This window comes from Capra hircus, chromosome 6, assembly GCF_001704415.2.
Source record: "Capra hircus breed San Clemente chromosome 6, ASM170441v1, whole genome shotgun sequence".
NCBI classification, from domain to species: domain Eukaryota; kingdom Metazoa; phylum Chordata; class Mammalia; order Artiodactyla; family Bovidae; genus Capra; species Capra hircus.
The window spans coordinates 71956046-71972384 of NC_030813.1; the positions used below are offsets into that span (position 1 = coordinate 71956046).

General features: G+C 37.4%; 1 protein-coding gene across 2 annotated transcripts in view; it reads left to right on the top strand.

The window, feature by feature from the left end:
• CEP135 (centrosomal protein 135) overlaps positions 1 to 16339 on the top strand; it is a 74517-nt gene that overhangs the window by 26415 nt on the left and 31763 nt on the right. For both annotated transcript variants that reach the window (XM_018049480.1, XM_013964641.2), the window contains 4 exons: positions 165 to 388; positions 5740 to 5892; positions 6765 to 6917; positions 11897 to 11974. In XM_018049480.1, the coding sequence (XP_017904969.1) occupies positions 165 to 388; positions 5740 to 5892; positions 6765 to 6917; positions 11897 to 11974 (608 nt within the window). The remainder of the gene's footprint in view (positions 1 to 164; positions 389 to 5739; positions 5893 to 6764; positions 6918 to 11896; positions 11975 to 16339) is intronic.

Here is a 16339-nt window from a genome sequence, read left to right on the forward strand (position 1 = left end):
AAAATTATTGATATAATTTATTTGGCTGATTGATATAATTTATTTGGCTAATCAACAAAAATGTTGATTAGTTTAATCAACTTATTAAGTAGAACTAAGTGGATAAGTGTCTCAATACTTTTATATGCAACATTGTTTTAAGATTTTATTACTTTAATTTGCAGAAAGAGAACTCACTGTGGAAGTTGAGAGGATGAGACTAGAACACGGAATAAAACGACGAGACAAGTCACCTTCTCGTTTAGATACATTTCTGAAAGGTATAGAAGATGAACGAGATTTTTATAAGAAAGAACTAGAAAAACTCCAACATATAATACAGCGAAGATCTTGCTCTAGAAGTCATTCTACATGTGAAAAAATGCCAGTATTTAAAACGCTAGAAAAGGTAATACCTCTTTGTGAGTGTTTGATAAGGCAAGAAAGATCTTTATGAGCAAACTTTTGATTTATTATTGTAATAATGTAATGTTACTCATACTTATTTTTAAGAAGTCTTTCTTAATTTTCAATTTTGTAGTCTTCTGTGACCTTCTGTGACTTAAGGAACACTGCATTAATTAGGAAAACTACTTAAAAACAAAGTATAACGTACTGATTCCTGGAAATTAAGGGAGATTAAGTAGCTAATTATATATATGGGAAGAGTGCAGGGGCATCTGAGCTTCCAGAAACTGGATCCAGGAACTCCTGCTACTGGACACTTCCTCTCTTTCTAATCTTTACTTTTGGTATCAGCTGCATTTTCTCTCTCTGAGTAGAGTGGCTAGGTCTATATGGCAGGCTACGTGGCTTCATGCCATTCCCAGCCTTGAACCCGTCAGAAAGGCAGGCCACATTTTCCAGACCAGGCATCTTCCATGATAACTGTGCAACAGGAAAGGGTAAATGATGGCAGTGAGCACTGGACAGATCATCCCCTTTGTCCACCACAACCACATTTGCAACTTGATGGTCTAAAGATGTATTAAGTTAACGATGATGCGTAAGAGAGTAAAGGAGAAGGCAATGGCACCCCACTCCAGTACTCTTGCCTGGAAAATCCCATGGACAGAGGAGCCTGGTGGGCTGCAGTCCATGGGGTCGCTAGGAGTCGGACACGACTGAGCGACTTCACTTTCACTTTCATGCATTGGAGAAGGAAATGGCAAGCCACTCCAGTGTTCTTGCCTGGAGAATCCCAGGGACAGGGGAGCCTGGTCGGACATGACTGAAGTGACTTAGCAGCATAAGAGAGTAAAAACATGTCCTCATTTTATGTCTTAATTATTTTCAACATTTTATGACTATCATTTGGGTTCTTTAGATTTTTCTTTCTTTTAAACGTTGGAATTAGAGTATTCCTGGAGGCTTCTATGACCCTAACATTATCTATATACTGGATAAAATTAGAGAAGTTGGAAGTACAGTCATTAAAACTCAGGACATTTGATTTTAGACTTGGCTGCATTTCCCAACTCTGTCATATTTTTCCTGAAGATCTTCTGCCTACTGCCAAGTGGTTTTGAGACATTTTCTGATTAGACTGCTTTTTAACCTCATTGGCTCGTTACTGAATTTGATTTAGAGTGTTAGTTTAAACACTGTGCTTTGTTATCTGTTAAGAGCACAATGAATTGGTGGGAACATACAGTGTAAGTTAATTTATATATACTGAGGGTTTTTTTAAGCTCCATGTATACTTAGGAATCAAGAAAAATAAATCACTGAATTGATCACCTTCATTGTGTAGAACAGTCTTCTTCAAAAATGTTGATTAGTTTAATCAACTTATTAAGTAGAGCTAAGTGGATAAGTGTCTCAATACTTTTAAATATTGGATTTGTTTGCTTGGTTGAAAGAGAAGTTGAGATACAGGTTAGGTACAGGTAAAATCAGGAGAGGCCTTACCCCCTTCATCTTATTTAGTTTCTTGAAAGTTCTAATGATACCTGACATAATTCATTTTGTAAAGTTTAGAAAGTTGGGACTTTGGTAGCATTTTAGAGTCCCAGTAGTAAATTTCAGGCGTGGTAGGGAATAATGGGTGATGTACATGAGTGAAATGGGTGGAGTGAATGGGTGTGAGTGCTGTGAACTAAGGAGTAAATTCTGGCCTAAAACTGGATGTTTTAAACATGCTTAGAAACAGTCGTTGGCAGACAGCATAAACCTCTAAAGCTAGATTTGGTACAGGCTGAGTTTTCAACCCCTGCTTTTTATAGCAGATTGTTGGGCAGAGTTTCCTGGGATTGCTGCAACTCAGAAAAAATATTGACATTTTTCATATCAGTGATTTTTGTCAACAAGATACCCAATGGTTCTGTGTTATCTGTGTAGGGACAGCACTGGTCTCTTTGACCTTATACTCACCAGACTTCCAGATGTGAATTTTGAGTATAGTATAATGGGAAATGCTTTGGAGTTGGAAACCTTATAGAAGCTTCAGCTCCACACACTGGCTTTATGACCTTAGACAAGTTACCTAACTCATGGAGCCCTGGCTTCCTCATTTGCAAAGTAAGGAATGTGTCTACAACCTCTAATGAAGATTACATGACATAATTATGTATAAGGGTCCGACATAATTATGTATAAGGGTCCAACATAACACCTAGTTCCTAGTAAGTGTTTTATTTCTTTATTATTTGCTGGTTCAAAGCACGTCTGCTGTTGCTATCGCTTCAGTTGTGTCCGACTCTGCGACCCCATAGACAGCAGCCCACCAGGCTCCTCTGTCCCTGGGATTCTCCAGGCAAGAACACTGGAGTGGGTTGCCATTTCCTTCTCCAAAGCACATCAGGGGTAGGTAGAAAGTTAGGTTTAATTCAGTAGATGTATACTGAGAGCATGCTATGAATGTGGCATCCGGGATACAAGATAAAGAAGACCTATTTCCTATTCTCTTTCTAGCATTGTGGGTATGTGTGCATGAGTTTGGGTGTGTGTGTGTCTGTGTTTAGGAAAAACGGAGTGATAAAAGGGAATTATTAACACAAATACATACATACAAGACATATTTAGAGAAGTGGGGAATTCATTCATTTTACTGAATTACATGCTAAGCTCCGAAGATGTGGTGAGAAGGACCTACTGTGTCTCTGAGAGCATTTGCATTTTAGTGGTGGTGGTGGTGGTTCAGTCCATAAGTCACATCTGACTCTTTGTGACCCCCATGGACTGTAGCACACCAGGCTTCCCTGTCCTTCACCATCTTCTTGAGCTTTCTCAAACTCATGTCCATTGAGTCAGTGATGCCATCCAACCATCTCGTCTTCTGTCATCCCCTTCTCCTCCTGCCTTCTGTCTTTCCTGGCATCAGGGTCTTTTCCAGTGAGTTTGCTCTTCACACCAGGTGGCCAGAGTATTGGAGCTTCAGCTTTAGCATAAGTCCTTCCAGTGAATATTCAGGGTTGATTTCCGTTAGAATTGAGTGGTTGGATCTCCTCGCTGTCCAAGGGATTCTCAAGAGTCTTCTCCAGCATCACAATTCGAAAACATCAATTCCTGAGCTCTCAGCCTTCTTTACGGTTCAACTCTCACATCTGTACGTGACTACTGGAAAACTAGCCTTGACTATACGGACCTTTGTCAGTGAAGTGATATCTCTCTTTTTAATACCCTGTCTAGGTTTGTCATAGCTTCTTCCAAGGAGCAAGCATCTTTTGATTTCATGGCTGCAGTCACCATCCACAGTGATTTTGGAGCCCAAGAAAATAAAATCTGTCACTCTTTCCACTTTCTCTGCACCTATTTGCCATGGAGTGATGGGACCAGATGCCATGATCTTAGTTTATTGAATGTTGAATTTTAAGCTAGCTTTTTCACTTTCTTCTTTCACCGTCCTAAAGAGACTCTTTAGTTCCTCTTCACTCTCTGTCATTAGGTCAGTAACATCTGCATGTTTGAGATTGTTGATATTTCTCCTGGCAGTCTTTTTTTTTTTTCTCCTGGCAGTCTTGACTACAGTTTGCGAGTCATCCATCCTGGCATTTTGCATGATGTACTCTGCATATAAGTTAAATAAGCAGGGTGATAATATACAAACTTGATGTACTCCTTTCCCAATTTTGAACCAATCCGTTGTTCCATGTCCGGTTCTAACTATTACTTCTTTACCTGCATACAGGTTTCTCAGGAGACAGGTAAGGTGCTCTGGAACTCCCATCTCTTTAAGAATTTTCCACAGTTTGTTGTGCTCCATATGATCCATACAGTCAAAGGCTTTAGCATAGTCAGTGAAGCAGGTTTGTTTTTTTTTTAATTCTCTTGCTTTTCCTATGACCCAGTGAATGTTAGCAGTTTGATCTCTGGTTTTAGTGATAAAGACACATTAACACCCAGTTGTGTAAATAACTTTATAATCTCATTTATAGTAAGTGTTAATGAGGAAAGAATACGGGAAATATTCAGAATGCTATGAGGTATATGGAGGGAGATCTAAATTAGATTGGAGAATCTGGAAGGACTCCTTACAGAGTGGCATTTAAGCTGAGACCGAGACAATAATGAAAACAGACTGTCAAATCCTTATTCATTGAGCTCTTCTTTTCTAAAATCTAGGCATACCACCTCCTTTCTGTAAAAATATTTTTATTTAAATATGGTTAAGTTATAGGTTTTCTTTTATCGTTATTTGTTAATTAAGTCCTCACCCTAATTGCTTTTATCCTGTAATACAGATACATTTTGTCCTTCAGGGTGTCCAGATAGCTATTCTCATTCATTTTCCCTTGACTTTTCTTGCTTAACCAAGAGGATAACTTATTTCCAAGTGGCAGGTGAAGGATACTTCACGGATATTTACCATTTACCAAGTGTCTTTGGACATGGCATGTGCATAGTAGATATTAACATAGATCAGGATGCTTTCCAATGTAGCAGAATACCAGATTGTTACTATCTGGGGCTTCTGCATATAGTACTTGAACATTAGTATACCATAGACCCCAAGTATACATTTACCATATTTATTTTCTACAGTAGCTAGGAAGTTAATGGTTTTGTTTTTTTTTTAAAGTTGTAATGGAATAATAGGCATAATCTTGTTTTAGGAATGTTGGAAGTACTTGCTTATTTAGTGAATATCCTAATGTACACCGTCTGGTAGAAATATTTATATTTATCTGATTGCAGAAAAATAGACCTCACATAGGTTTGGTGCTGGGACAGTTGGGGGATGGTATGCCTGAGAAATTGATCTTGGATTTAGTCTCAGAAAACACTGAGGAATGCACTAGTCTGTTAGAGTTGCTTGTACTGGGTGAGTGGAGAGGGTTATAAACTAGTGATTCCCAACTCCAAATGAATCAGAATCACCTGGAGGGCTTGAAAAACCAGTTACTGGGCCCTGTCCCCGAAGTTTCTGATTGGGTAGGTCTGGGATATACCTCAAAATTTGCATGCCTTGCACGTCCCCAGATACTGCATGCTTCCGATCTGGGGATTATACTTTAGTTACAACACCAGTATAAACAACTGGGGGAGAATGACAGCTGAAGCATCTGCTGGGATCCAACCAAGTAGGATCAGTGGCAGCTGGGTCTCTTGCCAGGAACTTGAAGGCCTGCCCCAGTATTGCCAGCATTCTCTCTCCTGCTCTCCTTATAGATTAATAATTGTGTTCCTTAATTACATTAAAGGAAGTTGTTCTTTTTGTCTGTTCGCATCTTTCAGTCAGTCTCGTCATCAGCATCCTTGTGGCAACCATGTGGTGATAATTACAACAAATGATAACTTCTGTCTTGAATTATGTTTCAGGGTGATTACGACTCGGATATCGATCTCATCACAAGAGAAAGAGACGAACTTCAGCGTATGCTAGAAAGATTTGAAAAGCACATGGTGGATATACAGTCCAATGTTAAATTATTGACAGCAGAAAGAGATAAACTAAGTGTCTTATATAATGAAGTAAGATATTGATTGTGTAACACCAGTTAACTATAATGGAACCAGTGTATATCCTTTATATTACTGTGGTGTATGGATCTTAGGGATATTCCTTCATAGTTAGTAGTTTCTACTATCATCCTATTCCCAAAGCAGAGATTTCTATTTTTCTTTTTTTCCTCTTTTCTAGTGTATCTATGGGTCAGGTCACTTTGGGATAATTCCCTATTTCTCAAACTACTGAATGGGTCTCAGCCTGACTCTGAGTCAAGTGTTTCCTTGGGATTCAGTCATGTTGGGTTATATGTATCTTACAGTGGGTAGCACTAACTAATTGGATACATTGGATATTAAGGACTTAGCTTTGAGGGATAGGGAGGGGAAATTCACTATAGGTTGGACCAGTTACAAGCCTCAGTTGTCAGAAGGCAAGGTGAATCTGAGCAAAGCATGGTGTTTATCACCAAAATTTGTTCTCATACCAATCTCCCATGAAATCCTATTGCTATTTTGAGAGGAAGAGAAAGATATATGAGTTAAAAGGCCAAGCTGAAGAAGCTTTTTTTACTTTTGGAGTTTTTTTGGGATTCTGCGGTACAAATTGATTTACTTTCTGGGCTTTTCCTGCAGTTGGCTTAGATTTCAGCTTTCTTGGGTCTGCTTACTTAATTAGTAGTTGTCCATCTGCTATTTGGCTTTCAAAATTTTATGGTTGGCACTTTTCTCCATCTTCTTGTCTTTTTGTTTTAATTATTACTATTAGTACTCGAATCCATTTACTCTCATTTTGGTGGCATTTGGGAAGAGAGCAAAAGTAGCATATGTTTAGTTTTCCTTTTTTTAACTGGGAGCATATCCAGTGTTTTTTAATTTATATCTTTTACTACTTTAAGGCTCAGGAAGAATTATCTGCACTAAGACAAGACTCTACCCAAACTACAGTCTCACATAATACTGTTAGTCTTATAGAAAAGGAAAAAGAACTTGCATTATCTGACTTAAGAAGGATTATGGCAGAAAAGGAAGCTTTAAAAGACAAGTTAAAAGTAAGTAATTAGATTGACTTATTTTTAAAAGGTAATTTATTGAGAAAAAGGGAGGTATTTTTTTATGTTTTCCTGTGATATGACTATTTTGAATCTAGATCAGGAGTTGGCAAACCATGGCCCATCAGCCAAATCCAGAACACTGTTTTTATATGGCCAATGTACTAATGGTTTTTACATTTTGAAATCATTGAAAAAATCTAAAGAAGAACATTTCATGACGCATGAAAATTGTGAAATTCAGATTTCATTGTTGATAATACTTACTAGTGTGAATACTCATTCATTTACGTGTTGCAGTGGCAGAGTTGAGTAATTGCAGTAAAAATTGTATGATCCACAAAGCCTAAAACATTTATTATCTGTTTCTTTATAGAAAATAACCAACTCTGATCTCGATAGGAATTCCCTCATATGGAGGGAGGTTATCTTTTTTTCTTTTTCCTTAAAAAAAGCTTCATTGAGATATTCACATACCATAGAATTTACCCATTTAAAGTGTATAATTCATTAGTTTTTAGTATATCCACAGACTTGTTTTTTTGTTTTTTGTTTTTTTTTTTAAGAATTGCAAACAATTTTATTTTATTTTTGTTTTTGTTTTTTGTGTTTTTTTGGGGGGTATTATTTTTTTTTAATTTTATTTATTTTTTTAATTTTAAAATCTTTAATTCTTATCCACAGACTTGTTCAGCTATCCCCACAGTCACTTTTAGAACATGTTCATTACCTCAAAAAGAAACTCTTGTACTGGTTAGCAGTCACTCTTAACATCTCCCAGCCTCCTCAGGCCTAGACAACCACTACATTCTGTCTCTAGATTTACCCACTCTGGACGTTTCATGTAAATTGAACCATTCAGTATGTGGTTTTTTTTTGTTTTTGTCTGGCTTCTCTAACTTAGCATAATGTTTTCAAGGTCCATGTGTTAGGTCATATGTATCAGTACTTTATTACTTCATATTATGGGGTAATATTCCATTGTATGGATAGACAACATTTTCTTTATCATTGGGGTGGTTTCTGCTCTTCGGCTGTTACGAATAATGGTGCTGTGAACATTTGTATACAACTTTTTGTGTGGGTATGTTTTCCTTTGTCTTAGATGTATACCTAGAGTCATACCGATAACTTTAATCATTTGAACAACTGCCAAGCTGTTTTTCCAAAGTGTTTGTGCTATTTTTAGTCCCACTGGCAGGGGTTAGAGTTCTAATTTCTCTACATCCTTACCAGTATTTGTTACTATCTATCTTTTTTGTTATCATCATGCTGGTGAGTGTGAAGCAGTATCCTTTTTAATTTTGATTGCATTTCCCCGATGACTAAAGTGCTTATTTTTATACGTTTATTTGGCCTCTTGTATATCTTCTTTAGGGAAATGTCTGTTCAGATCCATTGCTCATTTTTTTGGAATTGGATTATCTTACTGAGTTGTAAGAATACTTTATATATTCTCAATACAATCCCCTTATCAGATAAATGATTTGCAGATATTTTCCCTCCCTCATTCTGTGGGTAGTCTTCTCATTTTTTTAGTACCGTTATTTGAAGCACAGATATTTTAAAATTTTGATGAAGTCCAATTTAATTTTTTTCTTTTGTTTGTGCTTTTGGTGTCATATCTAGGGGCAGTATTTTATTTCATAATCTCTCCAAAATGTTAACATACATAAAGCACTTAACAGTACTCAGTACATTAAAAGAACTCAATGTTAACTATTAGTGTTACTATTATGGAGTCCATAGTTTACTTCCAATAAATATTATTGATGTTTAGAAATTAGTACCTAAAGTTAAGAATAAGAACTTTTAAGTATTATAAAGGTCTTTATGTCATAGATTTTCAGTTAAAGTTTTGCCCCAACAGAGTACTTTTCATTTGAATCTTCTGGAAAATTGCCTTCCAGAAAGTGCTTTTTTTATAAAAATAAGTGGTGCAGTTACCAAATGGAAAACTTCTGTGCAGTATGGCAACTTTTAGTACAAGCTACTGACTTATCCTTCATATCTGTTGAAATGACTAAGGAATGTAAAAGTAGGTTAAAAAAGTACAGTACTACCAAAAACTCAGAAAAGGTGACACTCATTACCAGACTCTCTGGAGTACAGGAGGCAGGATTTATGAGTTTACAACAGATTTTTTAATGTAAAAACTCAACTAATCCTCTCAGTCATTAAGTCTCCTCTACTAGTTTCCTGTATTTCACTGCCCAGGCATTATCACCGAGTCCTCTCTCCCTGAAAACTCCTATCTCTCATTTAATCACAGAATCCTACTGAGCTACCTCTAATAATACGTAACATGTGTTATGCCCTTTCCATGTGGGAAACTCCGTTCTCAGTGCGTTTTACAAGGGCTTTGTCAGTAAATCTTCACAGTTGCCTTTTCAGTAGGCAGTGCTTACAGATGCAGTATCTAAGTTCCAGTGAGTTTAAATAATTTGCTGAACCAACAGACACGTGAAAAGATGCTCAACATCGCTGATCATCAGAGAAATGAAACTCAAAACCACAATGAGGTATCACCTTTATAACTTGTCAGAGTGGCTGTTGTCAAAAAGACCACAAAGAGCAAATGTTGACAGGGATGTAGAGAAAAGGGAATGCTTGTATACTGTTGATATTGTAAATTCATGTAGCTACTGTGGAAAACAGTTTGAAGATTCCTCAAAAACCTAAAAATAGATCTATAATAATATATGATCCAGCAATTCTACTCCTGGGTATATGCCTGAAGAAAATAAAAACAGTAATTTGAAAGATATATGTTCATAGCAGCATTATTTATAGTTCCCAAGATATGAAAGCAACTGAAGTGTCCATCAGTGAATGAATAAGGACGCTGTAGTATGTATATTCAATGGAGTACCACTTGGCCATAAAAAAGAACTAAATTTTGCCATTTGCAACAACATGGGTGGACTTGGAAGGCATTATGCTTAGTGAGATAAGTCAGAGGAAAACAAATACTTTATGTTATCACTTACATGTGGAATCTAAAAAAAATGAAACAAGCTAGTCTGAAAGACTCAGACTCACAGATACAGAAAACAAACTAGTGGTTACTGGTGGGGAGGGGGTGGGGGGAGGGGCAAGATGGGGTAGGGAATTAGATTTCCCTGGTTGTCCAGTGGTTAAGACTGCACTTTCAAAACAGTAGATGTGGATTTGATCCCTGGTCTGGGAACTAGGATTCTATATGCTGTGATGTGGGCAAATACAAAATTTTTAAAAAAAAAGTTAAAAAAGGTACTAATGAGTTTGTATAAAATAAACAAGCTACAAGAATATATTGTACAGCACAGCAAATATAGCTGGTATTTTATAATCATAAATGGAGTAAATCTTTAAAAACTGTGAACTATTATGTTGTATACCTAAGACCTATGTAATATTGTGAATTAACTATACCTTAATAAAAAAATAGTAATAATGATTTGCCCAAGATTACCCAGCTAATGAAGTCACAAAGACTCTGGCTCCTGAGCTCACAATGGTTTCTCTTGCATCACTTTGCTTGTTTCTGTTCCCCTGCTACCATCCTGTTCTGGCCATTATTCTCTCAGCTGCACTAGTGTACCAGTGGCCTCTTAAATCCATATTTTACACTGAAGTCAGAGTCATTGTTCAAAGATATAAATCTGCTTACTTCACTTCCTGTTTTAAAATCCATTAACTGTTCTCAGGGACTTTCGTGATTGGCCCTTGCTATATCATGGTCAAGCTCAGCCCTCCCTACTCCTCACCCCTCATTTTCTCAACTCCAGGCTTAATGGACTTTCTCATGCCCCTGTCTTTAACATAGGCTATTGAAAACTCCTTTATCCCTTTCAGTCTCCTCACCTGGCTGATTTCTATTCATCCTTTAGAGCCAGGTTAGTCATTTCCTTGCATAGAAAGTGAACTCTGGATCTCTAATTCCCTTCCAATATGTTGCCTTCAAGTTCCTTTTCCTAGCAAAATATTCATGAATTTTATTTTAATATATAGTTTGAGGTTTATCTTTACTAGACTATAATGTCTATGACATCAGAGACTTTATCTGTTTTACTGTATCCCTCATACGTTACTTGGTGCTTGGTATATAACATGTACTCAGTACTGGCTGAATGATTTAGTAAATAAAAAAAGGCCTACAGCAGAGTGACTTTTTCAATGAAATATATAATCCAAACATCAGATGTCTTAACTTATTTTTAATAAATAGTAGTCAAAGTGTCAGTTGTGTTCAACTCTTTGTGACCCCATGGACTGGAGCCCGCCAGCCTCCTCTGTCCATGTAATTCTCCTGGCAAAGATACTGGAGTGGATTGTCATTTCCTTCCCCAGGGGTCTTCCCGATCCAGGGATCTGGTTCTCTTGCATTGTAGGCAGATAGATTCTTTACCATTTGAGCCACAAGGGAAGCCCATTTTTAATGAATAACACGGATGGAAGTAAGAATTGGCGTGAAAAATTCTCGCAGAGCACCAGCATTATTATTTGTCCTGGACTTAGCATCAACAAGTCAGATAAGTTAATATAACCAAAAATAACAACACTGGTGTTTATATTATTGACCAGCTCACTCTTGAAACTTTGAACTCTTGCGTCACCCTCTAGTATTCTGTTTTTTGTGTCTTCCTGATCCCATCTGTTGTTCCTTTATAGTCTGTTCCTCTTACGTCTCCTCTCACGAGGGCATACCTCTGGGCTTACTTAATCTGCTGGGTTTTTCCCTTTATGGTTGTGCTAATGGATTGATCCGTATAAATCTTTATAAATGAACCCATATCAGTCTGTGTCTTCTGTCATGGTCACACATGGAGGTAGAGTGTAAAAGATGAAGAACTCTTGTTTTTGTTTTCAACCGAAAGCATCATTTTTGTAAAATTTCTAGTGATTTTCTTTCTAAAGCATTTCTGTGTTATAAAAAGACAAAATAGTGCTGTAGAATTGCATTGCTTATGAACATCTTCTATAAAATTCTCTTACAGCATCTCCAAGAAATGAGTATTTTTGGAAAATCAGAATTAGAGAAAACTATTGAGCATTTGACATGTGTTAATCACCAGGTAATTTGTCGAACTGAATTTGGGGTATATTTTATTGTATAAATGACTTTCAATTTTATTTTAATGTACTATATGTTTTTAAAATTACAAGATAATATTTTAGAGAAGCTGTGATTGGTGACTGACTAGGAGTATGTACTCTGAAGATTGACTACATGGGTTCATATTGATACATCTCTGTCATCTGTTTTCTGTAGGCAAATTTCTTAAACTTTTTATCTGTTAATTTCTTTGTAAGATAGAAATGGTACTCAAACTTATTTCTTAGAGTTTTTGTGAAAATTAAATGAATTAATACACATCAAAAACCTAGAATATTCACTGCCATATCATAAGCATTCATTAAGTGTTAGCTCTGATAGTTGTTTGCTCTTTTGTGTTTTTAAACAAAAAAATCATGTAATATAGGCTTAGAGTAAAAGTGAAATTCCTTTTCATTCCTTATTGCTCTCACTAGAGATAGGGTTTTTAACAAATTGTTAAGAGTTTTGATAGTTGTTTTTTTTTATTCTCACTGTGTTTTCTTTTGGCTAGTTTCCTTTTCCATGTCTTCACTGTTTTTATTTATCTACTAATTCTATCATCTGTTTCAATCAATCCTGGGCCAGTTGATTTTTTACCTCTTTCACTTAGGTTGTTATTTTCCTGCTTCTTTGCATTCCCAGTAATTTTAGATTGGATGTCAGACATTGTCTGTTTTATTTTTTTGGTTGCTGGAGAGCTTATATTCCTAGAAACACTCTTGAAGTTTGTTCTATGATACAGTTAGGTCAGATGGAAGTAGCTCGATCCTTTTTGGTTTTGCTTTTAAGCTTAATTAGGTGGGACTAGAGGAGCATTTAGTTTTGGACTAATTTTGTTTTACTATTGAGACCAAATCTTTTTGGGTACACTTGCTACCAGTTGCCCCATGAATTATGAGGTTTTCAAATGACTGATGGGAAAGAAACTATTCCTGACTTGGCACGAGCCCTCAGTGCAATTCCCTCTAGTTCTTTGATGGCTCTTTCCCTGGCCTTGGGTAGCTTTTTGTGGGCTGAGCTTCTGCTCAGCTGAAGATTCAGGGGCACACTTTGTAGATCTCTGGAGCTCTAACCCTGTGCTCTTACTCCTCTAGTATCTGCCCTATAAATTCTAACTGCTCTGGCCTCCCTTGACTCTAAATTCAGTCCTGTAGTCTGAATTTAGGGGAACCACCAAGTCCAGCTGGGTTCCTTTTCCTGTGCCACAGCCTAGAAATTCTTCCATCAATAAGCTGGAACAGTGAGTGATAGGGCTCATCTCATTTATTTCATGTCTCTTCAGTTCAGTTCATTTCAGTTCAGTCGCTCAGTTGTGTCCAACTCTTTGCGACCTCATGAATTGCAGCATGCCAAGCCTCCCTGTCCATTACAAACTCCTGGAGTTCACCCAAACTCATGTGCAGTGAGTCAGTGATGCCATCCAGCCGTCTTCCTCTGTCGTCCCCTTCTCCTGCCCCCAATCTCTCCCAGCATCAGGGTCTTTTCCCAAGAGTCAACTCTTCCCATGAGGTGGCCAAAGTATTGGAGTTTCAGCCTCAGCATCAGTCCTTCCAGTGAACACCCAGGACTGATCTCCTTTAAGATGGACTGGTTGGATCTCCTTGCAGTCCAAGGGACTCTCGAGTCTTCTCCAACACAACAGTTCAAAAGCGTCAATTCTTCGGCGCTCAGCTTTCTTTATAATCCAACTCTCACATCCATACATGACCACTGGAAAAACCATAGCCTTGACTAGACGGACCTTTGTTGGCAAAGTAATGTCTCTGCTTTTTAATATGCTGTCTAGGTTGGTCGTAACTTTCCTTCCAAGGAGTAAGTGTCTTTTAATTTCATGGCTGCAGTCACCATCTGCAGTGATTTTGGGGTCCCCCAAAATAAAAGTCTGACACAGTTTCCCCATCTATTTCTCATGAAGTGAGGGACCAGATGCAGTGATCTTCGTTTTCTGAAAGTTGAGCTTTAAGCCAACTTTTTCACTCTCCACTTTAACTTTCATCAAGAGACTTTTTAGTTCCTCTTCACTTTCTGCCATAAAGGTGGTGTCATCTGCATATCTGAGGTTATTGACATTTCTCCCGGCAATCTTGATTCCAGCTTGTGCTTCTTCCAACCCAGCGTTTCTCATGATATACTCTGCATATAAGTTATAAAGCAGAGTGACAATATACAGCCTTGACGTACTCCTTTTCCTATTTGGAATCAGTCTGTTGTTCCATGTCCAGTTCTAACTGTTGCTTCCTGACCTGCATATAGGTTTCTCAAGAGGCAGGTCAGGCGATCTGGTAATCTCATCTCTTTCAGAATTTTCCACAGTTTATTGTGATCCACACAGTCAAAGGCTTTGGCATAGTGAAGAAAGCAGAAATAGATGTTTTTCTGGAACTCTCTTGCTTTTTCCATGATCCAGCAGATGTTGGCAATTTGATCTCTGGTTCCTCTGCCTTTTCTAAAACCAGCTTGAACGTCTGGAAGTTCACGGTTCACGTATTCATGTCTCTTAAGGGTCACTATACATCATTGCCTGATGCCCAGTGTCTTTTAAAACCATTGTTCCATGTATTTTGCCTAAATTTTTAGTTATTAAGGGTGCCTATCACTCTAGCCTGCCCAGAATCTGAAAGCATGACTTAATAAACTGGAAAATATATCTGAAGTACTAGAAATCATTGAAAAGAGAGTTCAGTTCAGTTGCTCAGTCGTGTCCGACTCTTTGCAACCCCATGAATCGCAGCACACCAGGCCTCCCTGTCCATCACCAACTCCCAGAGTTCACTCAGACTCACGTCCATCGAGTCAGTGATGCCATCCAGCCATCTCATACTCTGTCGTCCCCTTCTCCTCCTGCCCTCAATCCCTCCCAGCATCAGAGTCTTTTCCAATGAGTCAAGTCTTCGCATGAGGTGGCCAAAGTGAAAAGATAGTAGGAGATAGAAAATATAAAATAAGTTTAAAGCCTTAGAGAATAAAGTGAGTGTCCAACATTTATTTAGTCAGAATTCTAGGAGATTATAATAGAATATATTCTATGGGAGAGGCTGTATTTCATGACATAATAACTGATACTTTTCTAGGTATTATGGGAAATACAGAAATCCTCTGATTCAGAATGCACAGTGAATTACAGTGGCATGACAAATCAATATAGATGAAAAGAAAATCCATACCATTTTTATAGCAAGAAATAGTACAAGATACCTGTGTATAATTTTGAAGGATCTTAATAGAAAACATTTTATAACATTATTAAGACATTAAGGAAGATCTAAATAAATGGAGTGCTGTATCAGGTTTAGTAAAAAGGTGACAGTTTATTAAAAAGGTAACAGATACCATGTTTGTAAAAAAATGTAAATCCTCCCCAAATTCATCTGTAGAGTTGATGTAGTTTCATCTGAAATCCCAAGAGCCTGATGTATGTGTGTGTGTGTGTAAAAACTGACAATAGATTTAAAAATTTACATGGAAGCAGAGAGTCAGGAATCACAAAGAAATTTTGAAGAAAAATACACTGTGGAACTTGTCCTGCTAGATATGAAGGCTTTAGAGTCAGTATTTAAGATAGGGTGGTAGCGCTCAGGGATTAAGAGTGATAAGACCAGTAGAAAGCAAACCCACAAATTATGGAAATTTGACATATAAAGGACTCAGATCAACAGGATAAGAGAATCATTCAGTAACAGTGTTTCTGGGATGGGCTTCCTTGGTGGCTCAGCTGGTAAAGAATCCACCTGCAGTGTGGGAGACCTGGGTTCGATCCCTGGGTTCAGAGGATCCCTTGGAGAGGGGATGGCTACCCAGTCCAGTATTCTGGCCTGGAAGATTCCATAGACTTGCAAAGAGTCAAGACACGCTTGAGCCACTTTCACTTCACTTCACTTGTTTTTGGAACAATTGACTTCATATATACGTATGTAAAAAAGGAATTGGATCCTACCTAAAATATATACCAAACTCAAAAATCAGTTCAGGGTTCCTTGCATCCTTGTGTTCAAGAATTAACTCCAAATTTTAAAGGAAAATACAAGAGAAAATCTTTACCTTAGCAGAATAATAATAGCAGTCATTTATATAGCATTTACGGTGTGTCAGGTAGTTTTCTCAACATTTTATATATATTCATACACATATAATTTTAATTCTCGCAACAACTATAAGCAGTAAGTGCTAATATTATCCTTATTTCACAGATAAGGAAAGTGAGGCAGAGGGGAAGCTTGCCCAAGATCATACAGCTAGCAGGTATCTGATTCCAGAGTGTTTGCTCCTAAACAAGACACAAACAAGTTTACTCCTTTAAAGAAAACATGAATAGGACCACATTGACAGGAATGTCTTTATCAGT